General features: G+C 39.6%; 1 protein-coding gene across 1 annotated transcript; it reads left to right on the plus strand.

Annotated features, from left to right (window-relative positions):
• The first annotated feature begins 1953 nt into the window (after nt 1–1953).
• Nucleotides 1954–3800, plus strand: LOC130823420 (DNA polymerase-like). The gene is made up of 3 exons (XM_057688040.1): nt 1954–2058; nt 2709–2846; nt 2895–3800. Exons 1-3 carry the CDS (start codon nt 1954–1956, stop codon nt 3798–3800), a joined length of 1149 nt encoding a protein of 382 aa, XP_057544023.1.
• The last annotated feature ends 18347 nt before the right edge of the window (nt 3801–22147 follow it).

Here is a 22147-nt window from a genome sequence, read left to right on the forward strand (position 1 = left end):
ATTGAAAGTTAATATAATAATAGAGAAAAATTTTAAAATTTTACATAAAAAGTTCTAAAAAAATTTTTCTAACATTTTTTCGACATTTATTTTAATTTATCATTTTTTTAAATAAAATTTGCTATAGCAAGTCATCGGGTTACCCGAGTTTGCTCTAGGCAAATTTCCCACAAAGTTGGAATTATTCATGGTTAATCAATAGGCGTAATTATTATAGGAAAATCATGAAAAAGTTAGATTATTCTGGATAATTTTTTCTTTTAAAAATTATGATACTTTTTTAACAGTTTTGTATCTTAAACACTTAACATATACTATTTAATATTAAGCCTCCAAATTTTTTGAGCGAGACTCTAATATAATCAAACATATTAAACGTGCTCAGAATCTCTCCCGATTAGATCGAGCAGCGAAGGTGTAACAGTTTGAGCTATCTACCTTAGAAAATGCGGTAAGGAAAGTTTCAGCCATCGACATCCAGTGAGGCAGTGACCATCTACCCAAAATTAATTTAAAGGACCAATGTACGTGTATTAACTGGAAAATTTGAAATAGATAAATTTTTTTTATTTATCAAAAAAAAAGATGCATATGAATTTATTTCCATTTATAAGCACCTAATTTCCAAACATGAGGGTAGGGACTGTTCGCATTTACTAACTGCAAACACGTGTTGTGATCCAAAAAAAACTAAAAAGACTGTTCGTAGTTAATAAGTGCAAACAAACTATTGAGAGAGGCTCAGTTTGGGGACCGAAGGCAGTTCCCCGTGCACCGGACACGTAGCTTACCGTATCAGTTGCGACACGGATGGGAATGCATGCTACGAAAGATAGGGTCGAGTCTGATACATCAACCGTCTGTCTACTCAATATCCTTGTACGAGTCCACAATCACTACACGAGATGAACCCTGGGTTGGTGAATTTAAGTTGGCCTTAGGTGTAATAGGACTCTCAGTTACTGCGCACGACCGTATACTGACTGAGGTGCTCCCCGCCGGTTGTTGGAACGACGCGAGCCGGGCCGGGCCTCAATTCAGAAAGATAAAGGGCCCAAAAGTCTTAATAAATAGGGGTTTCCAAATTCCCCATCTCATTGAGGGCGGAAAACGAATCGACATCTCGATGTGATACAGCCTTTTTATATTTTAGTTGGGAAAGAACGGCGAAGTCCATCCAACCCGTCCAATGAAGAATAAGAAGAGAGCAAAGCGCATGCGGAACGGACACAGAAAAAAAGAAGTGTGGAAGAGAAGCAGCCGAGCTCATTCCCTTCGCTTCCTAATAGCTATACTTGCTAAGACACCTAGCTAGTATTAACAACAAGCAAGATTCACTCGCTCATCAGCATACGGGCCCCTCTGCTTCCTTGCTAGATTAGAAGCCAAACAAGTTGTTTTAACTTCACTTAGGCAACAAGAGCTAATAGTTAGAAGCAACAGCAACATTGAATAGCGCTTTCAGCTACAGAATGCGAGGTTAGCTACACTTGCTTAGTTCAAACAACAATAGCTACAATAACTGCTAAAACAGCAAAGCTCTTAGCAACATTTCCCCCGAACTACTCACTCAAGCAGGAACAAGAACTCCTAGCTTCAATAGCTACTTTAGCACCTTAGCCCCTAGCTACACTTGCTGCTCTGCATTAGCTACACTTTAGATAACTACTTAGGGCTATAAGTAAGTCAAAAAAGAGCTGTAGATAAGCTTCTATCATTCGTATACCATTGATAGGTATACTCACTTGCTTAGAGTGAGAAACCACTCGCAGTTGACTTGGATGAGCTCGAAACCTGCTTTAAGTAGTCTTTGTTCATCTTAACTGAGACTTCATGCATACTCTTTCGGGGGCTGCATGATGATATGCCGAAAAGCATCTGAAAAGATGTGGGAGCAGTGAAGAGGCGAATGAACAATTGACTACGAGAACCGGCTGAAGTATCTTCCAAAGCATGACCAACCCGGAGAGGGAGCTATCACACAAATCAACTGCATCGGGTACAGCTGCGCGTCCTGAAGAAATCCCAAGTCTTTCGGCAAGACGAGGCACACTTGAAGTAGCCTGCTAATTCCAAGCCAACAGCCTAGATTTAGTACTTTAATCTAAATTATTATCGTAGATAGAGAGCATCACTGAAAGCTTACTAAACTGCTATATATATAGGATGCGATCATGACGGAGTAGCACATAGTGGCCTAAGGCGTTGTTGGTTGTATATTGTTATTTGAAATTGAAAGAGCTTTCTTTCGACCCCCTCGCTCGTCTCTTCTTTTGCTATTTGGACTTCATAGGAATGTGCATTAGCAAGACTATTTTATATAAGTTAAGTATTGATTCATCTTCCTACCTACCTTCAAATTACTTCACCTAACAACTCCTCTTCAAAAGAAGAGAAAGCCTACTCCCCAACGCCCTATTATGGATCACCAGTTTCGTGCTTTTGGCGAGATGCCTATGCTAACTTCCTTGCTGTCTAAGCCCCGGCGCCCAGGCTTCTTGGGTGAAGAGAACTTCTGTCTTCTTCTTAAAAAAATGAAACATTCTATCCCTTACGCCCTCTTGGTTCCTTGCTTTAAGTGCAGCTACGACTCCTTCCCTTGAGCCCCGGCCTAAGCCTAATGACCTTCCTTACTAAACCACCAACAGCTCTCACGACGGCCTGACTTTCCTCCCGTTCACTTCTTTCTTGCTTGGGAATTGAATCAGAAGCCTCGCCCTGCTCTTTCCCAGTCTCCCTTTTCTATTATACACTGCCCGCTTTCTTCTCCTGATCCTCCACCAGCTTCGCCCCCAGCCTTCCAACGGATTTCCGTGCTTCCTGTTCCCGCCGCAGACATATGCTCGGTTGAAGATAGGAGTAAAAGAATGTTATTAGAATTTCTCTCGAATTAGGAGATCTATGCTAATAAAAATCCTCGGGTTCGAACAGTTTATTTCCAGAATTTCGCCCGATTTGATGGAATTTTCATTCTTAGGTATTATGCTGATCGTGGTAAGGAGTATAAAATTAAAACATTGATGAGGAATCATAAAATTTACGAGTTGAAAGTCTATATTGGTGGTAAGTTCTTATTACGTTTCAGAGATTCATGCACATTGCTCCCTAGCAGTCTTGAATCATTAGGTAAGACATTATGTCCTGAATTAGGTGCCAAAGGTTCTATCCCACATTCTGAATTGGAAGTGTCTAATCTTCAGGGTCATAGTGAGGATTTGATAAACTATCTTCGACAAGATATCCTTATCTTAGGTGGTGTGATGTTGAAGGCACAAAAGATTTATTGGGATAAGTATAATATTGATATCGAGGAAATGATGACATTGTCATCGCTTTCCCTTAAAATCTTTCGTAATAATTATTTGGATGATGAGTCCTTTCATATTCATTTACCTACTAGGAATCAAGACACCTTTATTAGGCGCGGGTATTATGGTGGGCATTCTGATGTCTATAAACCTTATGGGGAGAATCTATACTATTATGATGTGAACTCTTTATATCCTTATATTATGAAAGAATATCCGATGCCTTGTGGTATACCAGTCTGGAAAAAGAATTTGGAGAGCGTCGAATTAGATAGCTTGTTTGGCTTTATTGAGGCCTATGTAGTCTGTCCTACTAATATATCATGTCCATTCTTACCTTATAAGGATAAAGCAGGTACTTTACTCTTTCCTACAGGTAAATTCGTTGGAGTCTTTTATAGCGAAGAGTTGAAGTTTGCTCGTCATTTAGGTTATCATATAATGCCTCTTAGGGGTTATTTTTTTGAGAAGAAGGCCAGTGGTTGGCGCTGACTGTGTTAAAGCCAGGACAGTGTGTGCGTGTCACCAAACACGTGCACCCGCACGGGAGGAAGTAACAATGAGTGAGCTGCTACGCTCAAACCTCTTACTTTGCCCGCTGGGTTAGATTCAGCTCTCGCCACCTCTAACTGGGGTATCAGTCCCACATCAGAGAGTTTCCTCTCTTGACGCCACTTCATGCTCACTTCAGAAATGAAGCTAATAAGGCCTAAAGCTGAGCGACGAGTCCACTGGCATGAGAATCAAGCGAAGTAGAGCGATAAGCACACTATCGATTGATCCAAAGAAGCTTAACGACAACTTCCATTCCTGGCCCAGAAGGAAAGAGACGAAAGCAATCCCTTGTTCCATCTTTGGAAGCTAATGGGCCGCCCTTAGAAAACCATGAATCTTGAGGAATTGATGATCTTTTAACAATACCTTCTAAAGGATGGCTAGTCCAAGATGCTGAACAACAAAGTTTGAGTTTGGAAAAACACCATCATTATGGGAATGTACACGCGGTAGAAAAATTACGTCAATCTATTGAGATATGCTATTCTACAATTTTATATTTGCGACAAGAAATGAATCCGGATGACTGACCCTTATAATCCAGTCTATATAATGTCTTTTTCGGGAGCTCGTTATTAGTAACTCATTCCCATGCCTTCTTTTCTCAACTCAACGTCCAAACCCCTCTGTTGGCTCAGCTCTAAAGAATAGAGTGTTGAAATCCTTCTCCATCTCGTTCCAGGTAAAGATAGACATTATAGGGAGAGTGAGATAGCAGGTAAAGGCCCCTGTCAAAGAGTTCACGTATCGATAGCTAAACCTTAATAAAAGCATCAAGTTTTCTTTTCTCTTCAAGAGATAGGGTAGCCAAAAAGGCGGACAAACTGAGAAGGACCCGCAATCTCTAAGCCAGCTCTTTCTTCGGGGATCAGCTCAACCCGTAAGGAAATGGATTCACACTAAAAATAAATCCTAATTGATAAATTACATCGTGACAAGAAGATGCTACCTTCTTTTTATGGCGTTCTACTAAAGCAATAGTTTCTTTATGATCCCAAGGAAACCCGGAACTGCTCATCTTGGAGCTGATCCAACATCCACGGATTTCTATTCCAGATTGGATGTAAGTCTTTTCACTAGCAGGAGTGCCGGGCTAAACCATTCATCCTTCATCCACCGATCACCAAATCGGCTTAGCCGAGACCAAATCCACTTTAAAAAGAAAAAAAAGAGAACTAGTTAGGGAGTAAAAAGGTATAAAGGCGTAAAGTAAAGGCACTATGGCAAACACTCGTTTGGTACTCCCATATCAAACACGGGAATAAGAAGTCACTCTTTTTGAGGGCGGACCAATGGACCCATCTCTGATTAGGACCATAAACTAGTTGAAATACTTTAGGCGTCCCGTTACCTCGCCTTGGAATAGAATCAAAGAGGATAGGGTGAGTGGAATATGTAGGCGTAGGCGGTGGTCAACTTATCTTTTCGGTAGTAGAAGGGAAGCTCATTAGGTTAGCTCTTAGGTAAGAAAAAGTGTTAGTAGTCTTCCCTCATTCCCGAGTCGCATTAGCACAAGCCACGAGCGAGCAGCAGGTTCGCGATTTCCAAGTTCTCCTTCTTTATTAGAAGTCAAAGCCCTAGAGCACGGAACTCTAAATCCTAGAAGTAACTTGCTCTTTTTCTTTTTGCACCCCCTTGAGAAAAGGGTTTGCCATCGAGTCTTTCTTTTCATTGGTTTAAAAGCCAACCTGATTGAGAAAAGACCAAAGGAAGGTGCGAATAGCTCTAATGTTTGGCAGCCACCATAGGCTGGTTGGTACAAATTGAACTCAGATGCTGCATTTTTTGGGGATAAGAAAATTGGGTTAGGCGCTGTAATGCGAGATACAGTGGGAGATGTAATGGTTGCCACATCTTGTATGGCCTATGGAGAGCAAAATGTAGAGATTGGAGAATCCCTTGCAGCGAGACACGGTATGAAAATAGCACTTGAAGCTGGATTGCGAGATATTGTGCTAGAGGTAGATAGTGTCAAGTACCCGGGTTGATAGACAAAGGTTCGAAGTAATAGTATAGTAGACTAAGGTTTGCAAACCAAGTTGATAGACGCGGGTCTTTATTTCCAAGTTGTAAGACGCCGGGGGCGAAGAGCTTAGTTGAAAGACGGCTGTTCGAAGAGCTTAGTTTAAAGACTAAGGGAAGGGGCAGATCGCCAGGTGAACTCTGCGTGGTGCGCTATAGATCATTCCATTTCTTCATTTCGAAAGCCTCTTTCCGTTCCTTCTACTTCCTCTTTCTTCTTGCTTGAAAAGGGGTGCTCGTTGGAGGGATACCTCCTGTCTGGGAGTCAACTCATTCTTCAACTGCATTCCTTAATGATATGACCTCGTAGATACGGGAAGACCACGACCTAACCAAAGCTCCATTGCTTGCTTTGGCAGGCGCATTTTAGTGTCCATTGCCCTCACTCTTTCAAACCTAAGTGAAGGGCAAAGGTCAAGCCTAGAAAGAACCCTCTATCTGGCACCTCGAATACGACATAATGTGCTAAAGCGTCGTATAGGATATCGAGCATGAATTGCCTAAAACCCATAAGGATGGTACCAATTGTTTCAAGTTTGAATAGATAGAGGACTAAGTAAGGTCCACTCTGAATTCATAGACCCTAAAGTTCTTTCTTTGCAAACTCAACTGAACCATTATTGGAAATTTAGGATTTTTGAAAAGAAAATTTGAACCCAACATTGATCGAAGGATTGTTCATACACCCTTGTTACTTCCTGGTCGGCTATGACAACATCGTCGCCAAGAACCGCGTATTTAGTAGACTTCTCACCTGTTCTGCACACCTTAATATCAATATATGGTGGGTAAGTGCGAAGAGAGGCCATGAGGACAAAACAAATAGCCTAGCGGTTGACCAGCCACGGTCTCCATATGGCTCCCTTGGGGAAGGGAAGAGAACTAGCTGTTTAACTAATTTGTTTCCACATTTATCCAGCTAGCCACATTCTCAACATCTGGTTGATGCAATCCTTGACTAGATCTTTTGACTTGTATGACTTAGACGTCTATCTCGTCTTTCTCTAAAAAGTGATTCGATCGATGAGATTGATATATTCAAATCTTTCATTGAAAGACAGAATCCAGATATGGGCTTACTATATTAATATTATACAGTGGATTCATTACATCCCGCCTGAAGGAGATACCCGACTTCTTTGGCTTTCGTTTAGCCAACTAGTGAATGCCTGAGAAGGGGGGCTCTCGTGCTTCACTGGATAAAAGCACCAGTCTACCGCTTTCAATACAGCGAGACTTCGCTGATTGAGAATATACTTTGAATAGATAGTAAGAAGAAGGCATTTTTACTCTCTTTCTAGTGGGCTTGGAAGGAAGCGGAATATCCTTCGGTTTACCATATGGTTAGTGGGCGGTATAGGTGAATTGAAAGTTCCAGGGTATAGGAATCCTCTTAAACAGAATAAAAGTCCCTTTCATGGGTAGTAAGCCATTAAAGGGGGGGAAATGGGTATAGAACTATAATCGATAGGATCAAAGGACTTTTTTCCCCACGAGCGTCAATATCAAAGAAAGAAGGTTGGCTTTGGCTAGGTGGAAAAGCTCAACTCAAGGCCTCCCTTCCTTACCTTAAAGGGTAGTTACCGCCCCGTGGGTCCTTCAACCAGACTTTGATCGATTCCCCGACATCGTTCCTAATTCATCATATTTTTGGCAGTTATAAATCCTTCCTATTTATCGAGCCATCCTGTATAAGACTCACGTTCGTTTCCCCTTACTAGCGACTACCCTAAAACGCTTTTCTTTCATCGAATAGATTCCTTACTGAACTGCTCACCGGAACTACTTTTCCTTCACTTACAAAGGGGGACTAAAAAGCATTTCTTCTTCAGGTTCATCGAAGAACCAACCAGTCCTTCCTCTCCCTATGGTTCGTTCTTGTCAGCGGGCCGGGTGCGCGGGAGTTTATGTTGGTTATTCCTATCTGGTTGATTGATTCACTTATTTGATTAGTCAAGTCGTTATAGAAAAGACATTGGTTGGGCTAAGCCCTGTCACCCTCATTAAAGAACTGAACACGGTCACGAGGTCCAACTCATGGGACTGAACACTTAGCGGGCTTCAAGGGCATGCATCTCGGATCTCCATCAACGAAAAGAAATCTTAGAAGAAGTATGTGGTTTGGGAGAGAATTGTCTCACAGAACCTACGTTCAATCTCTGGGAATTTTTTGGTGACCTAGCCCCAACACTTCAGTATCGGCTTTGGATGGCGAATGAGCCTTCGGATCTTGTACTTTTTATCTTTTTCCACTATTCCCGGAAATCTAACTGCGGTAGTGAAGTACTAAATTGAAAATCCTATTCGTAAGGGCGTTTGAAACTATTTCACCTAAGTGAAAGGTAGCGAGCGGATATACACACAAGTTAGGAACAGAGTTGGCTTGGTAGCTTTGGGCAATGAAGCTAGGAGTTGTTGATGTCACCTCAGACTTCTCTTTAGCCAGGGACTAGCTACTTGCCTTAGCTAGAGAATGTACGGGTCCCGTAACAACGGTTGCAGGAGCAGTCGCAGATCGTTTCGAACTTAAAACTACAGTTAGTTCCGGTCGAAGATCAAGCTTAGAACTTCCGGCAAAGAACTACACCAGAAGGACTGAAATCCGTTCGGGAGTCTCTTACGAGACACCATTCACCCCATTTCAAACGGGAACACCCACGCACGACACGAACAAGTTCTTGCAAAATTCCCACCCTCCCTGAATCCGCCCGTGCCCTTATAACAAATAAACTATTGAGTCAGTCTTTTCCCGAACGAAGAGTTGACATTTCATTATGAGTCTTCCGTTTACCATAGGCTTATAGAGTTTCAAAGTGTCGGCGAATCGGATGATTTCCTCCGTTCCTCGCCAAACATCCTTCCCGTAAGGCTTAATAGCGGAAGGGGCATTATTGTACTTAAGTCTTGCTAGTGGACTTACTAAGTCCGCTTGAAAGGACTTGAGTGAATTGCTTGCATGGGAAGACATCCCGAGGGCTGCCCTGCCTCTCCGCTCACCACCTGGTTAGTTATGAATACAAATAGAAGGAGAATTCCACCGGAATTCGATTCTATTTGCTCTTTTCTTAGTTTTTGTTTATTGAAGGTTCAGATTAATTGTGATGGATGAGGGAATCCTGATTGTTAAGTTTATGGACTGCCCAGAGGAAACTCCCAGCAAGAGAGAAGCGTGTCGGGATGTGGGTTGCCAGTCCCAGACCGGAATGCTTCGTCTTTGGGTGCAGCTCCGTACGGAAGGCAAAGGAGACAGTTTTTCCCGAACCGAAGGAAAAGATTAGACCTTTAAAATCCAATCCCTTTCCATAATCCATTAATCCTTCTATCCTAATAAAAGGTATTCATAACTATTTTGTTACCAGTATGGAGCCGCCTCGAGTATAGGTATAGCATGCAGAGAAATCTCTAAAGGAGCAGCCTTCTTTCGGTTGTTGAGTTCTTTCGGAATACCGCACGGGAACACACCAGGAATCAGTAGCGCCTACCTATCCTGATGATGCTCCTACGTGCACCCTACCCGCTTTCTTTGTTGTGGCTCTCGAGTCCTATTTGCAGTTTGAGCCAGCCGCAGGGGTTTTATACAAAACTCATTTTGCAACAAAAAGTCTACTAAGGCCTTTCCTTTATTTGGAGGGCTTGGACCAAATCTAACCCTTGTGAAACAACAAGCGATTTAGACCACGCGTTGGACACTGTCTTTTTGCACTGCCGGTATAGTTATTTTGGATACCGCCTGATAAGGTGAGTTTCCAAGTAGGATTCCATCTTACCACGAGTGGATTCCATCGCCTCAGTGGGGTTCTTGGAAGTCAATCTTACGCACCAACCAGATCTCGCTGGGGAGAGAGTTTTCCCGGGCATAGTGACTTGACAGTGGGTTTACAATCCTCCTGATTCTCTGCGTCCATTGTAGGGTTTGTCTTGCAGAAGTTAGCGGTCAATAGCCTACTACAGGCCTCGGCGGAGGTAATACCGTCGGCATTCTACCCTCCCACGTCTTGGGCCCTCTCCCTTCTGAGTCCCTACTAAGTCGGATTCCATCGACCACATTTTATGGACAACCATTGTCGTCTGGTCTTCGCAAGTTTCAATGGTCACCGACGCAATTTGAATTTCATGATTTTGAAAATGATTTAAACTTCTTATTGGCTTTTTACGGAAGGATTTATGCATCTACGAAAGGGACATATTCCATTAATATCCTAGTACATCTCTTACTCCTTTAGCTAATCTTTTCACTGCCCTGGCTCGGCATACAAAGCCCATATGGTAAGGTTCTCTTCGAAGGTGAAAAACAACAGCTTGCCGACACACGTGCCCGCTGAGAAGCCTTGACTTCCATTCGGGGCTATGGAGCGCGAACTTTCACTCATGAGCAGTGGGATATGGAAAATGGAAAGTGTTTTAGCCAGGTATGAATGAATAGATTGATTGTTCATATATACGGTCGAAACGAAGAATCAAAGTAGCTTTAGGTTTCAGTGCAGAAAATCCCACAGCAGTTTCACCAATTGCTTTGATTGACCACCCAGTGGAAGTAGTAGCAAAGTCAGTGGTTCTCCCGATCCGGAACTAGATTCGGGACCAGCATTCTTGCCTGTTGGAGAAGTTTGTAATCCTCTTTTCTTGGAATCCTCCTAGGCTTTTATTCTGGATTGAAAACTCTGTCATACTTCCATATCCTTATCCCTTAATAAGGCCTTGTACTGTTCTATAACCTTTCAGAACTACCGAACATCTTCTTTTGCCGAAAGCCTCCCGTATTCAATTATGTAATTATGTGATGTAAGACCGGATTTTCGGCATCTCGATAAGAATCTTTTCCTGGAGAAGCCTTTCGTGGTAAGGTAATTGACACAGATAATAGAAATAGATCTAGAAATAAGGTATGCGCAAAAGGAAAAGATATGTTTACAGTGCTAAGACCAGACAAGAGAGAGTGGGAAATCTTCGCGCTACTCCTTCATATAGCTTACTAGCTCTGGCAGTCAGGCTCTTCGCTAACTAGTTACAGCAGATTTTTTTCTTTAGAAACTTTTTTTTTACTTCTTAAAAAAGCAGACTAACCCTTTCCGGACCTATAGACAGAGAAGTTCGTTTTCGTCTTCGTGTTCGGGCATAAAGACCCTTACATAAATCTGTCATCGGCTTTACTATCTCCATCTCTAGTTGGAAATAACAAATCCACTTATTTCCTATTTATACAAGAGAGGCTCCACTACGAAGGGACGAATATCATTTCACATCTGATTAAATTTAACCCGCTAATCTAATGGCATATAGAGTTTAATCGTCTTGTAGATCTATTTAATAGATGCACTAAAAGTGTTCGATAATCAAGAAAATCTAGGGTGCTTTTCGGTCACCATTGGCTTGGGGCGCCCTCTCTCTAACTGAACAACTTCCAAGTAAACCTTCTTTGCTTAGGCGCTTCTCTTCTCTGGGCGCATGCTCCCCCATTGGGAATTTTCCTTGTACCACTGAAGGGCTCTGGCTCTCTCAATCAAAAGACCTCTCACTCTCCACGTTCTCTGAAATCACAATCGTTCAAAGAATAACATGAATGAAAAGCCCCATCCATCCGGAGTCAAAGCTATAGGTTTTTCACCTCACTGCAAGGTTTCAGAAGGTAGTTCATCAAGTTGTGGATTTAGCTCAATCTGGTTTTGTTCCTGGGCTTAAGCGAAGCTTACGGAAGGCAGATCAATGACAACATTCTTATGGCTACTGACCTGGTAAAGGGTTATAATAGATGTAATATTTCTCCAAGAGCTATGATTAAGATAGACCGTCAGAAAGCCTATGATTCAGTGGAATGGGCTTTCCTAAAAATGGTCTTACATGAGTTGGGGTTTCCTACAATCTTTGTTAACTGGATTATGACTTGCATTTCAACAGTTTCATACTCTGTCTTGATAATTGGGCAGCCTTCTCATCCATTTGATGCTAAAAAAGGTCTAAGACAGGGGGATCCCCTCTCTCCTTTTTTGTTTGCTTTGGGTATGGTCCAGAAACCTTAAAATGTTGGCGGATATCCCTTATTTAAATTTCCATCCTAGATGTCAGAGGCTCAATATCACTCGCCTGTTATTTGCAGATGACCTTTTACTGTTTGCTCGAGCTGATACTATCTCTTTGTAGTTAATTATGCAAGCTTTCTCAAATTTCTCAAAGGCTTCTGGTCTAGAAGCAAATCTAGAGAAAAGCAGTATCTATTTTGGTGTCAATTGTTTATTCTGCCCAAGAAAATTGTGAGAGAAGTTCAGAGGTATTGTAGGTTTTTTTGTGGACTGGTAGGGCTGATGCTTCTAGAAGAGCTTTAATTGCTTGGGAAACTCTTTGTTTGCCAAAATGTGCTGGTGGTATTAATATTAGAGATTTGGAAAAATGAAATGTTGCAGCTATTATAAAATTCTTGTGGGCTCTTACTTGCAAGGCTGACAAGTTGTGGGTAAGATGGGTGCACTCTTATTATATCAAAGATAAGGGTATTCAGGATTGCAACTGGGTTTTGCCAGAGTGTTGGTTGATGTTTCATTAAAGGACCTTTTGCCTGAAACTATTTCATTCTTAAATGAACATGATACTTTGATACGTGTTTCTGTTGATTTTGAATGGAAACCTATTTTTTGTACTGGATGTCATAGTTTTGGTCATGAAACAGAAGAGTGTAGAGCTAATGAGGTTAGACTTCCAAGGAGATGGGTCAGGAAGGATACTATCAGAGTTAATGTATCTAATGGTAGAGCTAGTCAGGTTGTTTCCAGAGTTGATGCTGATGGTTTTGAACAACCACGAAATCCTGTTAGAATGGATGAATCTTCTGTTTCTGTTACTACCCTTAATAATCCTTTTCATGCAATGATAGTAAGTTGAGATAAAAGTTATGGAATGATTTGTGTGAAATGAGTTTCTCCATTGACACTGCTTGGATGGTGGGGGGGGATTTTCATAGTCCTCTGAATCTCACTGATAGGATAGGTCATCCTGTTTCCTTGTCTGAAATTTGTGATTTTAGAAGTTGTCTGTCCTTAAGCTTCACTTAAGCTACTACATAACCTTGTGTGGCCTTGAAGATATTCCATCTACTGGTTGTTACTATATATACTTGGACAAATAAAAGGGATGGTCTTAATAGAGTGTGTAGCAAGATTGATAGGGTTCTTGCAAATGATAAATGCTTGTCCCTGTTCCCTACTGCAGAGGTTTATTTCATGCCTGAAGGTCTATTTGACCATTCTCCTGGCCTATTCTCTTTTCATCCTGATATTGTTGTAGGGAGGAGAGTGTTTAAATATTGCAACATGTGGAGTTTACATCCTGATTTCTTGAAATTAATTGCTGACAATTGGACATTTAGGGTAGATGGCACTCCTATGTATGTCCTTGTTAGGAAATTGAAAAATCTGAAGCCTGTTCTTAGGAAGTTGAATAGGGATGGGTTTAGTGATGTGGGGAATTCTGATAGTGAGGCTGCTCAAAGATTGAAGGATTGTCAAAGAAAGTTGCATGCTGACCCTCATAATCTTGAATTAATTAATGCTGAAAGAGAGGCTAATAACCAGTATATGTTTGCTCATTCTGCCTATCTATCCTTTCTTAGACAGAAAAGCAAGCTAATGTGGTTAAAGGATGGTGATGCTAATACAAGATTCTTTCATGCTAGTATTAGAATGAGACAGTGTCATAGTAGCATTCATTCTATTGAGAATTTGAATGGTGTAATTGTTAATCAGCCTGAAGATGTGGCTAATGCTTTTGTAGATTACTATAAGGTTATCCTTGGGACCTCTGTTTCTACTAAAAGTGTTAAGCCTGATATTGTTGCTCTTGGCCCTATTGTGAATGAGAATATGCATGCTGCTTTGACTGCTGATTTTACTTCTGTTGATGTGCATAATGCAATTTTGAGCATTGCTGTTATTCAAATTCCTGGGCCAGATTGCTTTGGAAGCCAATTTTTCAAGGATGCTTGGCGTTTGGTTGGGGATGATGTTGTGAAAGCTGTGTTGAATTTCTTCAGGACAGGTAAACTTTTAAAAGAGGTGAATTCCACCTCTATATCCCTAATTCCTAAAACTTATCATCCTACTCATGTGTCACAATTTAGACCCATTTCCTGTTGTTCTTTGCTTTATAAGTGCATTACAAAGATGCTCTGTTCTAGAATGAAACTTGTGCTGCCTCAGATAGTTTCTCCTAATCAGTCTGGCTTTGTAGCTAATAGAAAGATTGTGCACAACATCACGGTCATTCAGGATCTTTTGAGACAGTATGGTAGGAAGCATGCTCCCTCTGCCTTTCTTGTTAAAATTGACCTTAGAAAAGCCTATGATACTGTGGAGTGGAAGTTTTTACATGAAATGCTTGTTGCTTTAAACTTCCCTAGTAAGTTGATTGACTGGATTATGGTCTGTGTTACTTCCCCAAGGTTCTTTATTTCCCTTAATGGTTCACTGCATGGGTATTTTATTTTGAAGGGAAAAGAGGACTGAGACAGGAGACCTGCGGTCCCCTTATTATTTGTCATATCCATGGAATATCTTTCTAGACTGTTGACATATGTGGGTAAGTTGGATCAGTTCCAGTTTCACCCTAGATGTAAGGCCATGAATCTGAATCATCCGTGTTTTGCAGACGATTTAGTTCTTTTCTGTAAAGGTAATTATGCTTCCTTTCTTTTGCTCATGAGAGCATTACATACATTCTCTGAAGCATCTGGTCTATATGCTAATAATGAGAAGTCTGAGATATTTTGTGCTAATGTGGATGATGAGACTAAGCTTAGAATGTGGGGTACCAAGAACTTATCCTATGCTGGTAGAGTTCAATTGAGAAACTCTGTGTTATTATCATTACATACATATTGGGCTACTGTCTTTTTGCTTCCTCAAAAGCTGTTTAATAAGATATGTAGTGTTTGTAGAGCTTTCCTTTGGACTGGTTGTGCAAACCTTAAAAAATCTCCTTTAGTTGCCTGGAGGATTATTTGTGATAAGAAAAGTGTTGGAGGCCTTGGCATTAGAGACTCTCAATTATGGAATACTGCAGCAATAGGTAAGTATGTATGGAATATTGCTCAAAAGAGTGAGAATTTGTGGGTAAAATGGGTTTGGAACAAAAGAAATGTCTAGGGACATTCATTTATTTGCTGGCTGTTGACTCAGGATCGATTACTTACTTGTGCCAGGTTGAGGAAGCTAGGAGTCAAGGATGATGACAAGTGCCTCCTTTGTGGCTTGTCTTCTGAGACTATCCCTCATTTGTTCTTTAACTGCCACTTTAGCCACCAGCTTCTTGCGGAGGTTGGCAAGTGGTTGCAGTGGAGTTATACTGGGAAATCCATCAGTGGATTTTGGTTCTGGACAGACAAATGTAGAGGTAAGAATGGTAAGTCTTCTTTCATCAAAAAACTTTCTCTTACCAGTATTACTGCTTGTGTGTATTATGTGTGGAAGTGCAGGAACACGGTGTTATGGGAACATTATCTTCCAACTGTTCAATCTGTCTTCAAAGTCATCAGAGGTCAACGTGGTTAAACAAGTCAAAAAAGTCAAAACACTTGTTCCCACTTACTAACAGCAAACAGAGGAGACATGGTCAAACAGGGTCAACCCTCTGTTCGCAGTTAGTAACTGTGAATAGAAAGTTGTCCTTGTTTGACCATGTCTCCTCTGTTCGCAGTTAATAAGTGGGAACAGATGTTTTGACTTTTTTTGACTAGTTTTTCTTTATTCGTAGTTACTAACTACAAATTCTACCGAACCTGAGCTTTGGGGGGTGGAGGCGCTTATAAACTCTTCTAAGCCCGGTCAATCATTATTCGAACGGAGTTTTGCTCATTTATCGGTTAGGTAGATAAATTCATGAATAGCGGGTTTTAAATAGTTTATAATTTTTGATTATGTAATGTTGGAAATACTCAAATACTTTGCATGTGATATGAGCAAGATCTCACGTTATTGATTATTAAAATAGTGTGTTGTGAATTTATATAATGAGTAATCTTCTTTATATTATATGATTTTGAAAAAGAGTAAATTTTATCGAAGTGTGTATACAAGTCGATGGTTATTACCTATTAATTTGTGGGTTTGAACTCATGGGTGCTTTATGAGTATGTCTACATGTCAAACCCACGAGATAATTATGTGATGAATTGTCACGATCTTAACATGAGACAAGTTAAATGTGTTAATAGTTTAATAATGTATATGTTGGATTAATCTAACCGTACACCAATGGGTTTTATAGTTCGTCTCTTCTTGATAATATAAAATCAATGAATAAATATTCTTCTTTTAGATATTTTTATGTGATTTATTGTTTTCTTTAGTATAGTTTTAATTCAATCCTCAAAAGTATTTACTTGTTGCTTCGTTTAGCGAAATTTATTTAGAGTTAGGGTAATTCACAATTGTGTTCATTTTGGGCTTACCTAAATTTTGACTCTAAATCTAATCCAATAATTCCTATGCAATAACCGTAATTTATAAATTACTACAAAAAGACAAAAATAATAATAATAAAATAAACAAAATTAAAAAAGGTAAATTAAAATCATAAAAAATTCAGCCTATCAAATCTTACCACATAATGGTGATTTATTAACTTCACAAATAAGTAATAACCATTATTTACTAAGACTTTCTCATTTTAATCGACATCACATACAAGGAGGCAGGAGCAAAAGAGAAGAGGCCACAATTGATGTGAGTAAAAGAATTTAGGAAAAATCAATCAAAATAATTCAATTTTTTATAAATTTTCCAACAATAATTTTAATTTTTGATTAAACATGAATAATCTCAACTATAAAACATGTTTATTAAGAATGAACCTGGGTAACCTCTAATTTATAAAAGAAGTCATTTTACATAAAATAAAAAGTAAAAGAAAAATTAAATTATAAAAATTTGAAAAATAAAAAGTTTTTTAAAAAAATGAAGTAAGTTATTTTTTATTTTAACTTTTGTTATTTTTGAATTTTTATTTTATATTTTTTTTTAGCAATTAACATGCAAAAATCAGTTATCATTTTGGACAACAATATTCCTAGGTAAGTGACCATAGAATTTGGATTTTATTCATGTTAATTAAAATTAAGTTAGTATTATTATAGGAAAATAAAAAAAATAATATTCTAGGTAAATTTTCCAAGGATTTATACTAAACAGTTGCGAATAATAGAAGGGCTGGAAGAGGGCTTTGCCTCCTTGACATTTTTCTTCAATATACACTTTCTATTCCTTAAAGTTGTTCCCAATTATCATTTTGAGTTATTTCATTTATTGTTCTCATAAAAAATCTTTTTATTTATTTAAATCACAAATTTTTGACAAAATGAACCTTATTCATCCACAAATTTAATAATACTTATGATCCCCAAGCCCTACATATCTTTCACTAACTCAATTTTAACATTTTATATTGTTTAGGTCCCACATAATTCCCACTAACTTTATAAAAATATTTTTTAATAGTTGTGATTTCTATATTTTTGTCACCAATATTCTTTTATATTTTCTAAATGTTTATGCTTCCCACATATCTAAGATATTTTATTTTTCTTATTCTCGTAAATATTTCTTGTAGAAATTTTTTTAGAGAACAGAAAGAATTTAAATATACATAACAGCACAATTATTATTAATTATGATAAAATAATAGAAAAATTAACGATAAAATTAATATTTTTATAACTAAAAGATTACAAGTTCAAACATTTATACTACTCATATTTCAAAACAATTTTACAGTTCGAAATCTAAATAAATAAATATTCTTTTTTTTTTTTGAAATGAAATAAATGAATGTTCATAAACCTTCTTAATCCGGTGCAACATACAACTATACAAGTATAGTAAAAGACGATTTATTTTAAGCAAAAGTAAAAGACAAAAACTATACTAAAGAAAAATAGAAAACGTGTATAACGTGGGTGTTGGGACATTGATGAACGATGGGTTCGTTGGACAATGATTGAAGATAATACTCTTAAAAGTATTACGCCCACAAAATAGTCCCCATGTCTCTATGTAAATGCATTAGTATTTATTTTGATACATTTTATATTTGGTTTACGGCCTTTTTTATTTAGTAATAGTCTCATTTTTTTACTTTTATTTTTATTCAGACACTTATTTCATTGATATTTTTTACGGTTGTACCATTTACTTATAATATTATGTATTTTAAGAAGATAATACATAATTAAAGAATAAAAGAATTTTAACATTCTATCTCTCAAAAACCAAAATGCTCATTATTAGTCAAGCACCTAATGTGTTTTGCACTTGTTTTAGTTTATTTCATTTGTTTCGTTCTTGCTTCGTATGTGTTTCGGTAATGAAACGAGGAAGTGCGAAAGACACTCAAAATACCTGGAGATTAGTGGAAGTGTGATCAAGAGAAGCAATTTGTGGAAGGAAGTGGCTTGAATTCCTGCAAAACAACTTGTTAGCCTTGTCCGGGGGGTGATCTCCCGGAAAACCCCTCCGACGCTCAAGTTAGAACGTGGATATCGGAAATAAATGAATGAACGATTATAGAATGAATGCAAGAAGAGATGTCGGGATTAAGATTGCTAGTGTTTGGGTAGGTTAATGAAGCAGGGTGAGAGCAATGATATTGCAAAGGCTATGTTTCAGATGATCTTTTCTTCTTGATGGCTGCCCCTATTTATAATGATGGAAAGGAAGTTGCAGGAGAAGTGAACTATCATGGGAGTAGTGGGAGTAATGGGAAGAGTGGGCAGTTACTCATCTTGAAACAAGGAGAGCCATGCATTATGGGAGAGTGGAGAGTTATGGTTTTTCAGAGGTAACCGGCCCATGGGCCATTCAAGGAAGATGGGACTTCCAGAAAAAGCCCATTGACCGAAAGTCAAGGTCAACGGAAAATGTCAAAGGGTATTTCGGTAATATGATGTTATTTATTAGATAAATTAATTAAAAAAAACAGTACCATGACATTTAGCCCCACGCACGAAGGAGGATGTGAGGAATAGCCCCAGCGATCAGAAACATCTTCCTTTATGCGGAAAAATGCGCGTCCGTCGGACTTGGTTTGATGAAGAAACATGACCATAGAAAATACTCAAAAGCTCATAAGGAGTAACATGGCCACAATCTAGCAGATCTTCGGACGGATTAGGAAAATTTGGCTCGTGAGCTTCAAATCGATAGTTCACATGTCAAATTCCGAGTTGCGCTGAGAAAGATATGACTTTTCAAAGTGGTCGTACAGAAGCATATCGAATCCGAATTAGGCAAACAAACAAAGCCGCGGCTTGTAGCATGCCGCGGAATAGCCCCAGGCGCATTTATAAGGCAGCATCACAATCGTAGAGGAAAGGATGCGGATCTGCGACATTCCATACAACTTATTCCGCGACATCGCATATAATTATCAACCTGTTCCATACTTGGAATATTTTTCTCAAATCTAGGCCCCCTGGATGGTCCGACTTATCAACCTGACGGATGAGCTGCACACGTAAAGGACTCTTGTTCCCAGTAGACAGTTTATAGAGCCGTGACATATACCATGTCGTGAGATAATTAAAGTCTGGATCCTGGCTTCACTTCATTGATGCCACGGAAACACCCAATACTTTGATTATTTTTTAGCAAGCTAGCACCCAAGGGGGGTCCGACTTATCCACCACACGGTCAAATCAAACAATTTTATTGGTAAACTGAAGTTAGGAGAAACCAACAAAGGCGTGATTATTTCTTGAAGAACTTCAGAGTCCGCGTCTTCTACCACACGTTCCTTATGAAAATTTCTTGCACCTGGGATATTTCGAAAGTGATAAGGACCACCTGAGGGTCCGACTTATGGACCATACGGACACTCTTGATATCGTCAAAGCAAGTCCCTTGCCCTTCCATGATCCGGAATGAGTCCCTTGATATCATACGGACATACATGAGATCTCCCATACTTAGAATTTTATCATCCTTGGAGTACAATTCTGGGTCCGACTCATCGACCTCTCGGAATAATATTAGTATTAACCACAAAACATATCCCTAGCTTTCCTATGACGCGGAAGGGGCATTCAGGTCCGTGTCTTCGATCATACTGACATATGCAGATTATACCATACTTAGAATTTTTACACCATGACTGAGTGTTCCAAGGAGTCCGACTTATCAATCATACGGACTCTGAAATATTTCACCTCATACATACGACGGTTTAGAGCAAAAGTAGTGCGACGTGGCGTTCGCCGTATCCATAAGTCGGGCAGCTGAATGCGTAACTTTTCATACTTGAAACATTTTTCGTTCTTGGAGGTGCAGTTTAAGGTCCGACTTGTCGACTTCCCGGACGTACTCAAATGTTGGAAGACTTAGAACAAATTTCCACACTCTCCCTCTCCTTGGGGGTCCGACTTATCGACCCGACGGTTGCCCGAAAGTTGGTTAACTGGATACTTGGAGAAATTTGATGTTCCCCCCACATTGGGGATCCGACTTATCAATCTCCCGGCTATAGTTAAGAACTGACACTTCAAAGATTTTTCAATATTTCCTTTCTATTGAGGGTCCGACTTGTAGATCTTACGGAACGTGTTGGACACTTAGAAAAATTCCCAAAGATTCCCCTCATGGGGAGTCCGACTTATCTTTTCTCCGGCTCTCGTTTGGGATTCTTCTTTTCATTTATTGTACTCAAGTCCCAAAGGCATTTATTGCTGGTATAAATAGGGTGGTTGGAACAGTTCCCTCTCACTTAATTCTCATTACTTCCTTCAAATTTTACATCGCTGGAAAAAGAGTAGAGAGTGACGCTCTGACAATCTTCATCCTTCCTTCAAACTTCTGACAAATTCTTGAAGATCTTCAAGACATCTGACAGATCTTCATCAAGTTTCTGACAAATCTCCAACTTTTCTTCAAAGGTATTCAAACTTTTTCCCAGATCTTCGAATTTCTTCAAGTTAATCTTCAAACTGTTCTTAAATTTCTTCGATTTGTTCTTGAATTTCTTCAAATTATTCTTGAATGTTAGCCTAGGACATTGAATTCGTTTTATGAATTTAGTCTCTATTCTTTACAAGTTTCGCCTACTACTTTATGATTCTTGTTAACATGGATGTCGCGGCTACTCAAGAGACCATAGCTAACTCAGACATTAACTCTACTAACTTGCCGGAAACTCCTTTGATAGTACGTAGGCGTCTTAATAAAAAGGGGTTGTTAATGAATGATTGGGACGAAAGTAGTTCGGTGAGAATTACCCCCCATTATGAACCAATAAAAGCCGGGGATGAGTCGTCTGTATCCCCTATATACCCTCCGGAGATTATGAAAACTGCTCCTTGGGAAGTGAGCATTGCTTTCTTTCCCAATTACTTGCCGCGAATAAATCCTGACCTGGAAGGGTTATTGTATGTAGATATGGAAAACCTTGAAGGATCAGCCGAATCTTCTGGAAGGGAGAGCGCAGCGCCAGTTCCTCCTCCATTCTACATTCCAGACGGCGGGCCCCTAAACTACTTCATTGATTTACAGACCAAGAGAGATTTGGATAGTCAACGGGAAGCCATCTCCCGGAAATGGGGTTTTCCGGAGAACATTAATATTATTACACGAGGGAATTACGACACCTTTAGGTTTCCCCCCCCTCATTGTATAGCTGCTTACTTTCCTTCTTTCCAACTAGGACTTAGATTCCCTCTTCACCCATTTTTTAGGGAGGTGTTAGAGCTTTTAAACGTTTCGGTGCCCGAGCTATATCCTAACGCTTGGGGGTGTATGGTGGCCTTTTTGATTTTATGCAAAGTTTTGGCCGTGCCACCAACACTGACCGCCTTTAGATATATTTTTAGAGCCCGCCTATGTAATTCTCAATCATACGGCTGCGGCTGGATTACTTTCACGCATCGTCGCGGGCTGAAGATAGTCCAAGACCTCCCTGATAACCAAAAGGGGTATAGGACGAAATTTGCGTATTTGTATAATTCGGGAGGATAGAATATTAAGACCTCCTTCGACATCAAACCCAACCTTTCAGGTTTTAATAACGGAATCCCGCAGTGTTCTTTTAGTGACGCGGTGATCATTGAATATGCGAAGATGGACGTTCAATTGGGAAGGAAACCCATGAACGTCCCAATTGAACGTCCAACTTAATTGGATACCCGGTCGTCCTGAGTTGGAGAATGAGAACCTCCTCTCAGCATTCGGCATCAGCTTGGCTATCGATCGGAGTAAGAGTTGTCGGATTTCTTCCATCTCTTTTCTATGGCATGT

The sequence above is a fragment of the Amaranthus tricolor genome, chromosome 9, assembly GCF_026212465.1.
Source record: "Amaranthus tricolor cultivar Red isolate AtriRed21 chromosome 9, ASM2621246v1, whole genome shotgun sequence".
NCBI classification, from domain to species: domain Eukaryota; kingdom Viridiplantae; phylum Streptophyta; class Magnoliopsida; order Caryophyllales; family Amaranthaceae; genus Amaranthus; species Amaranthus tricolor.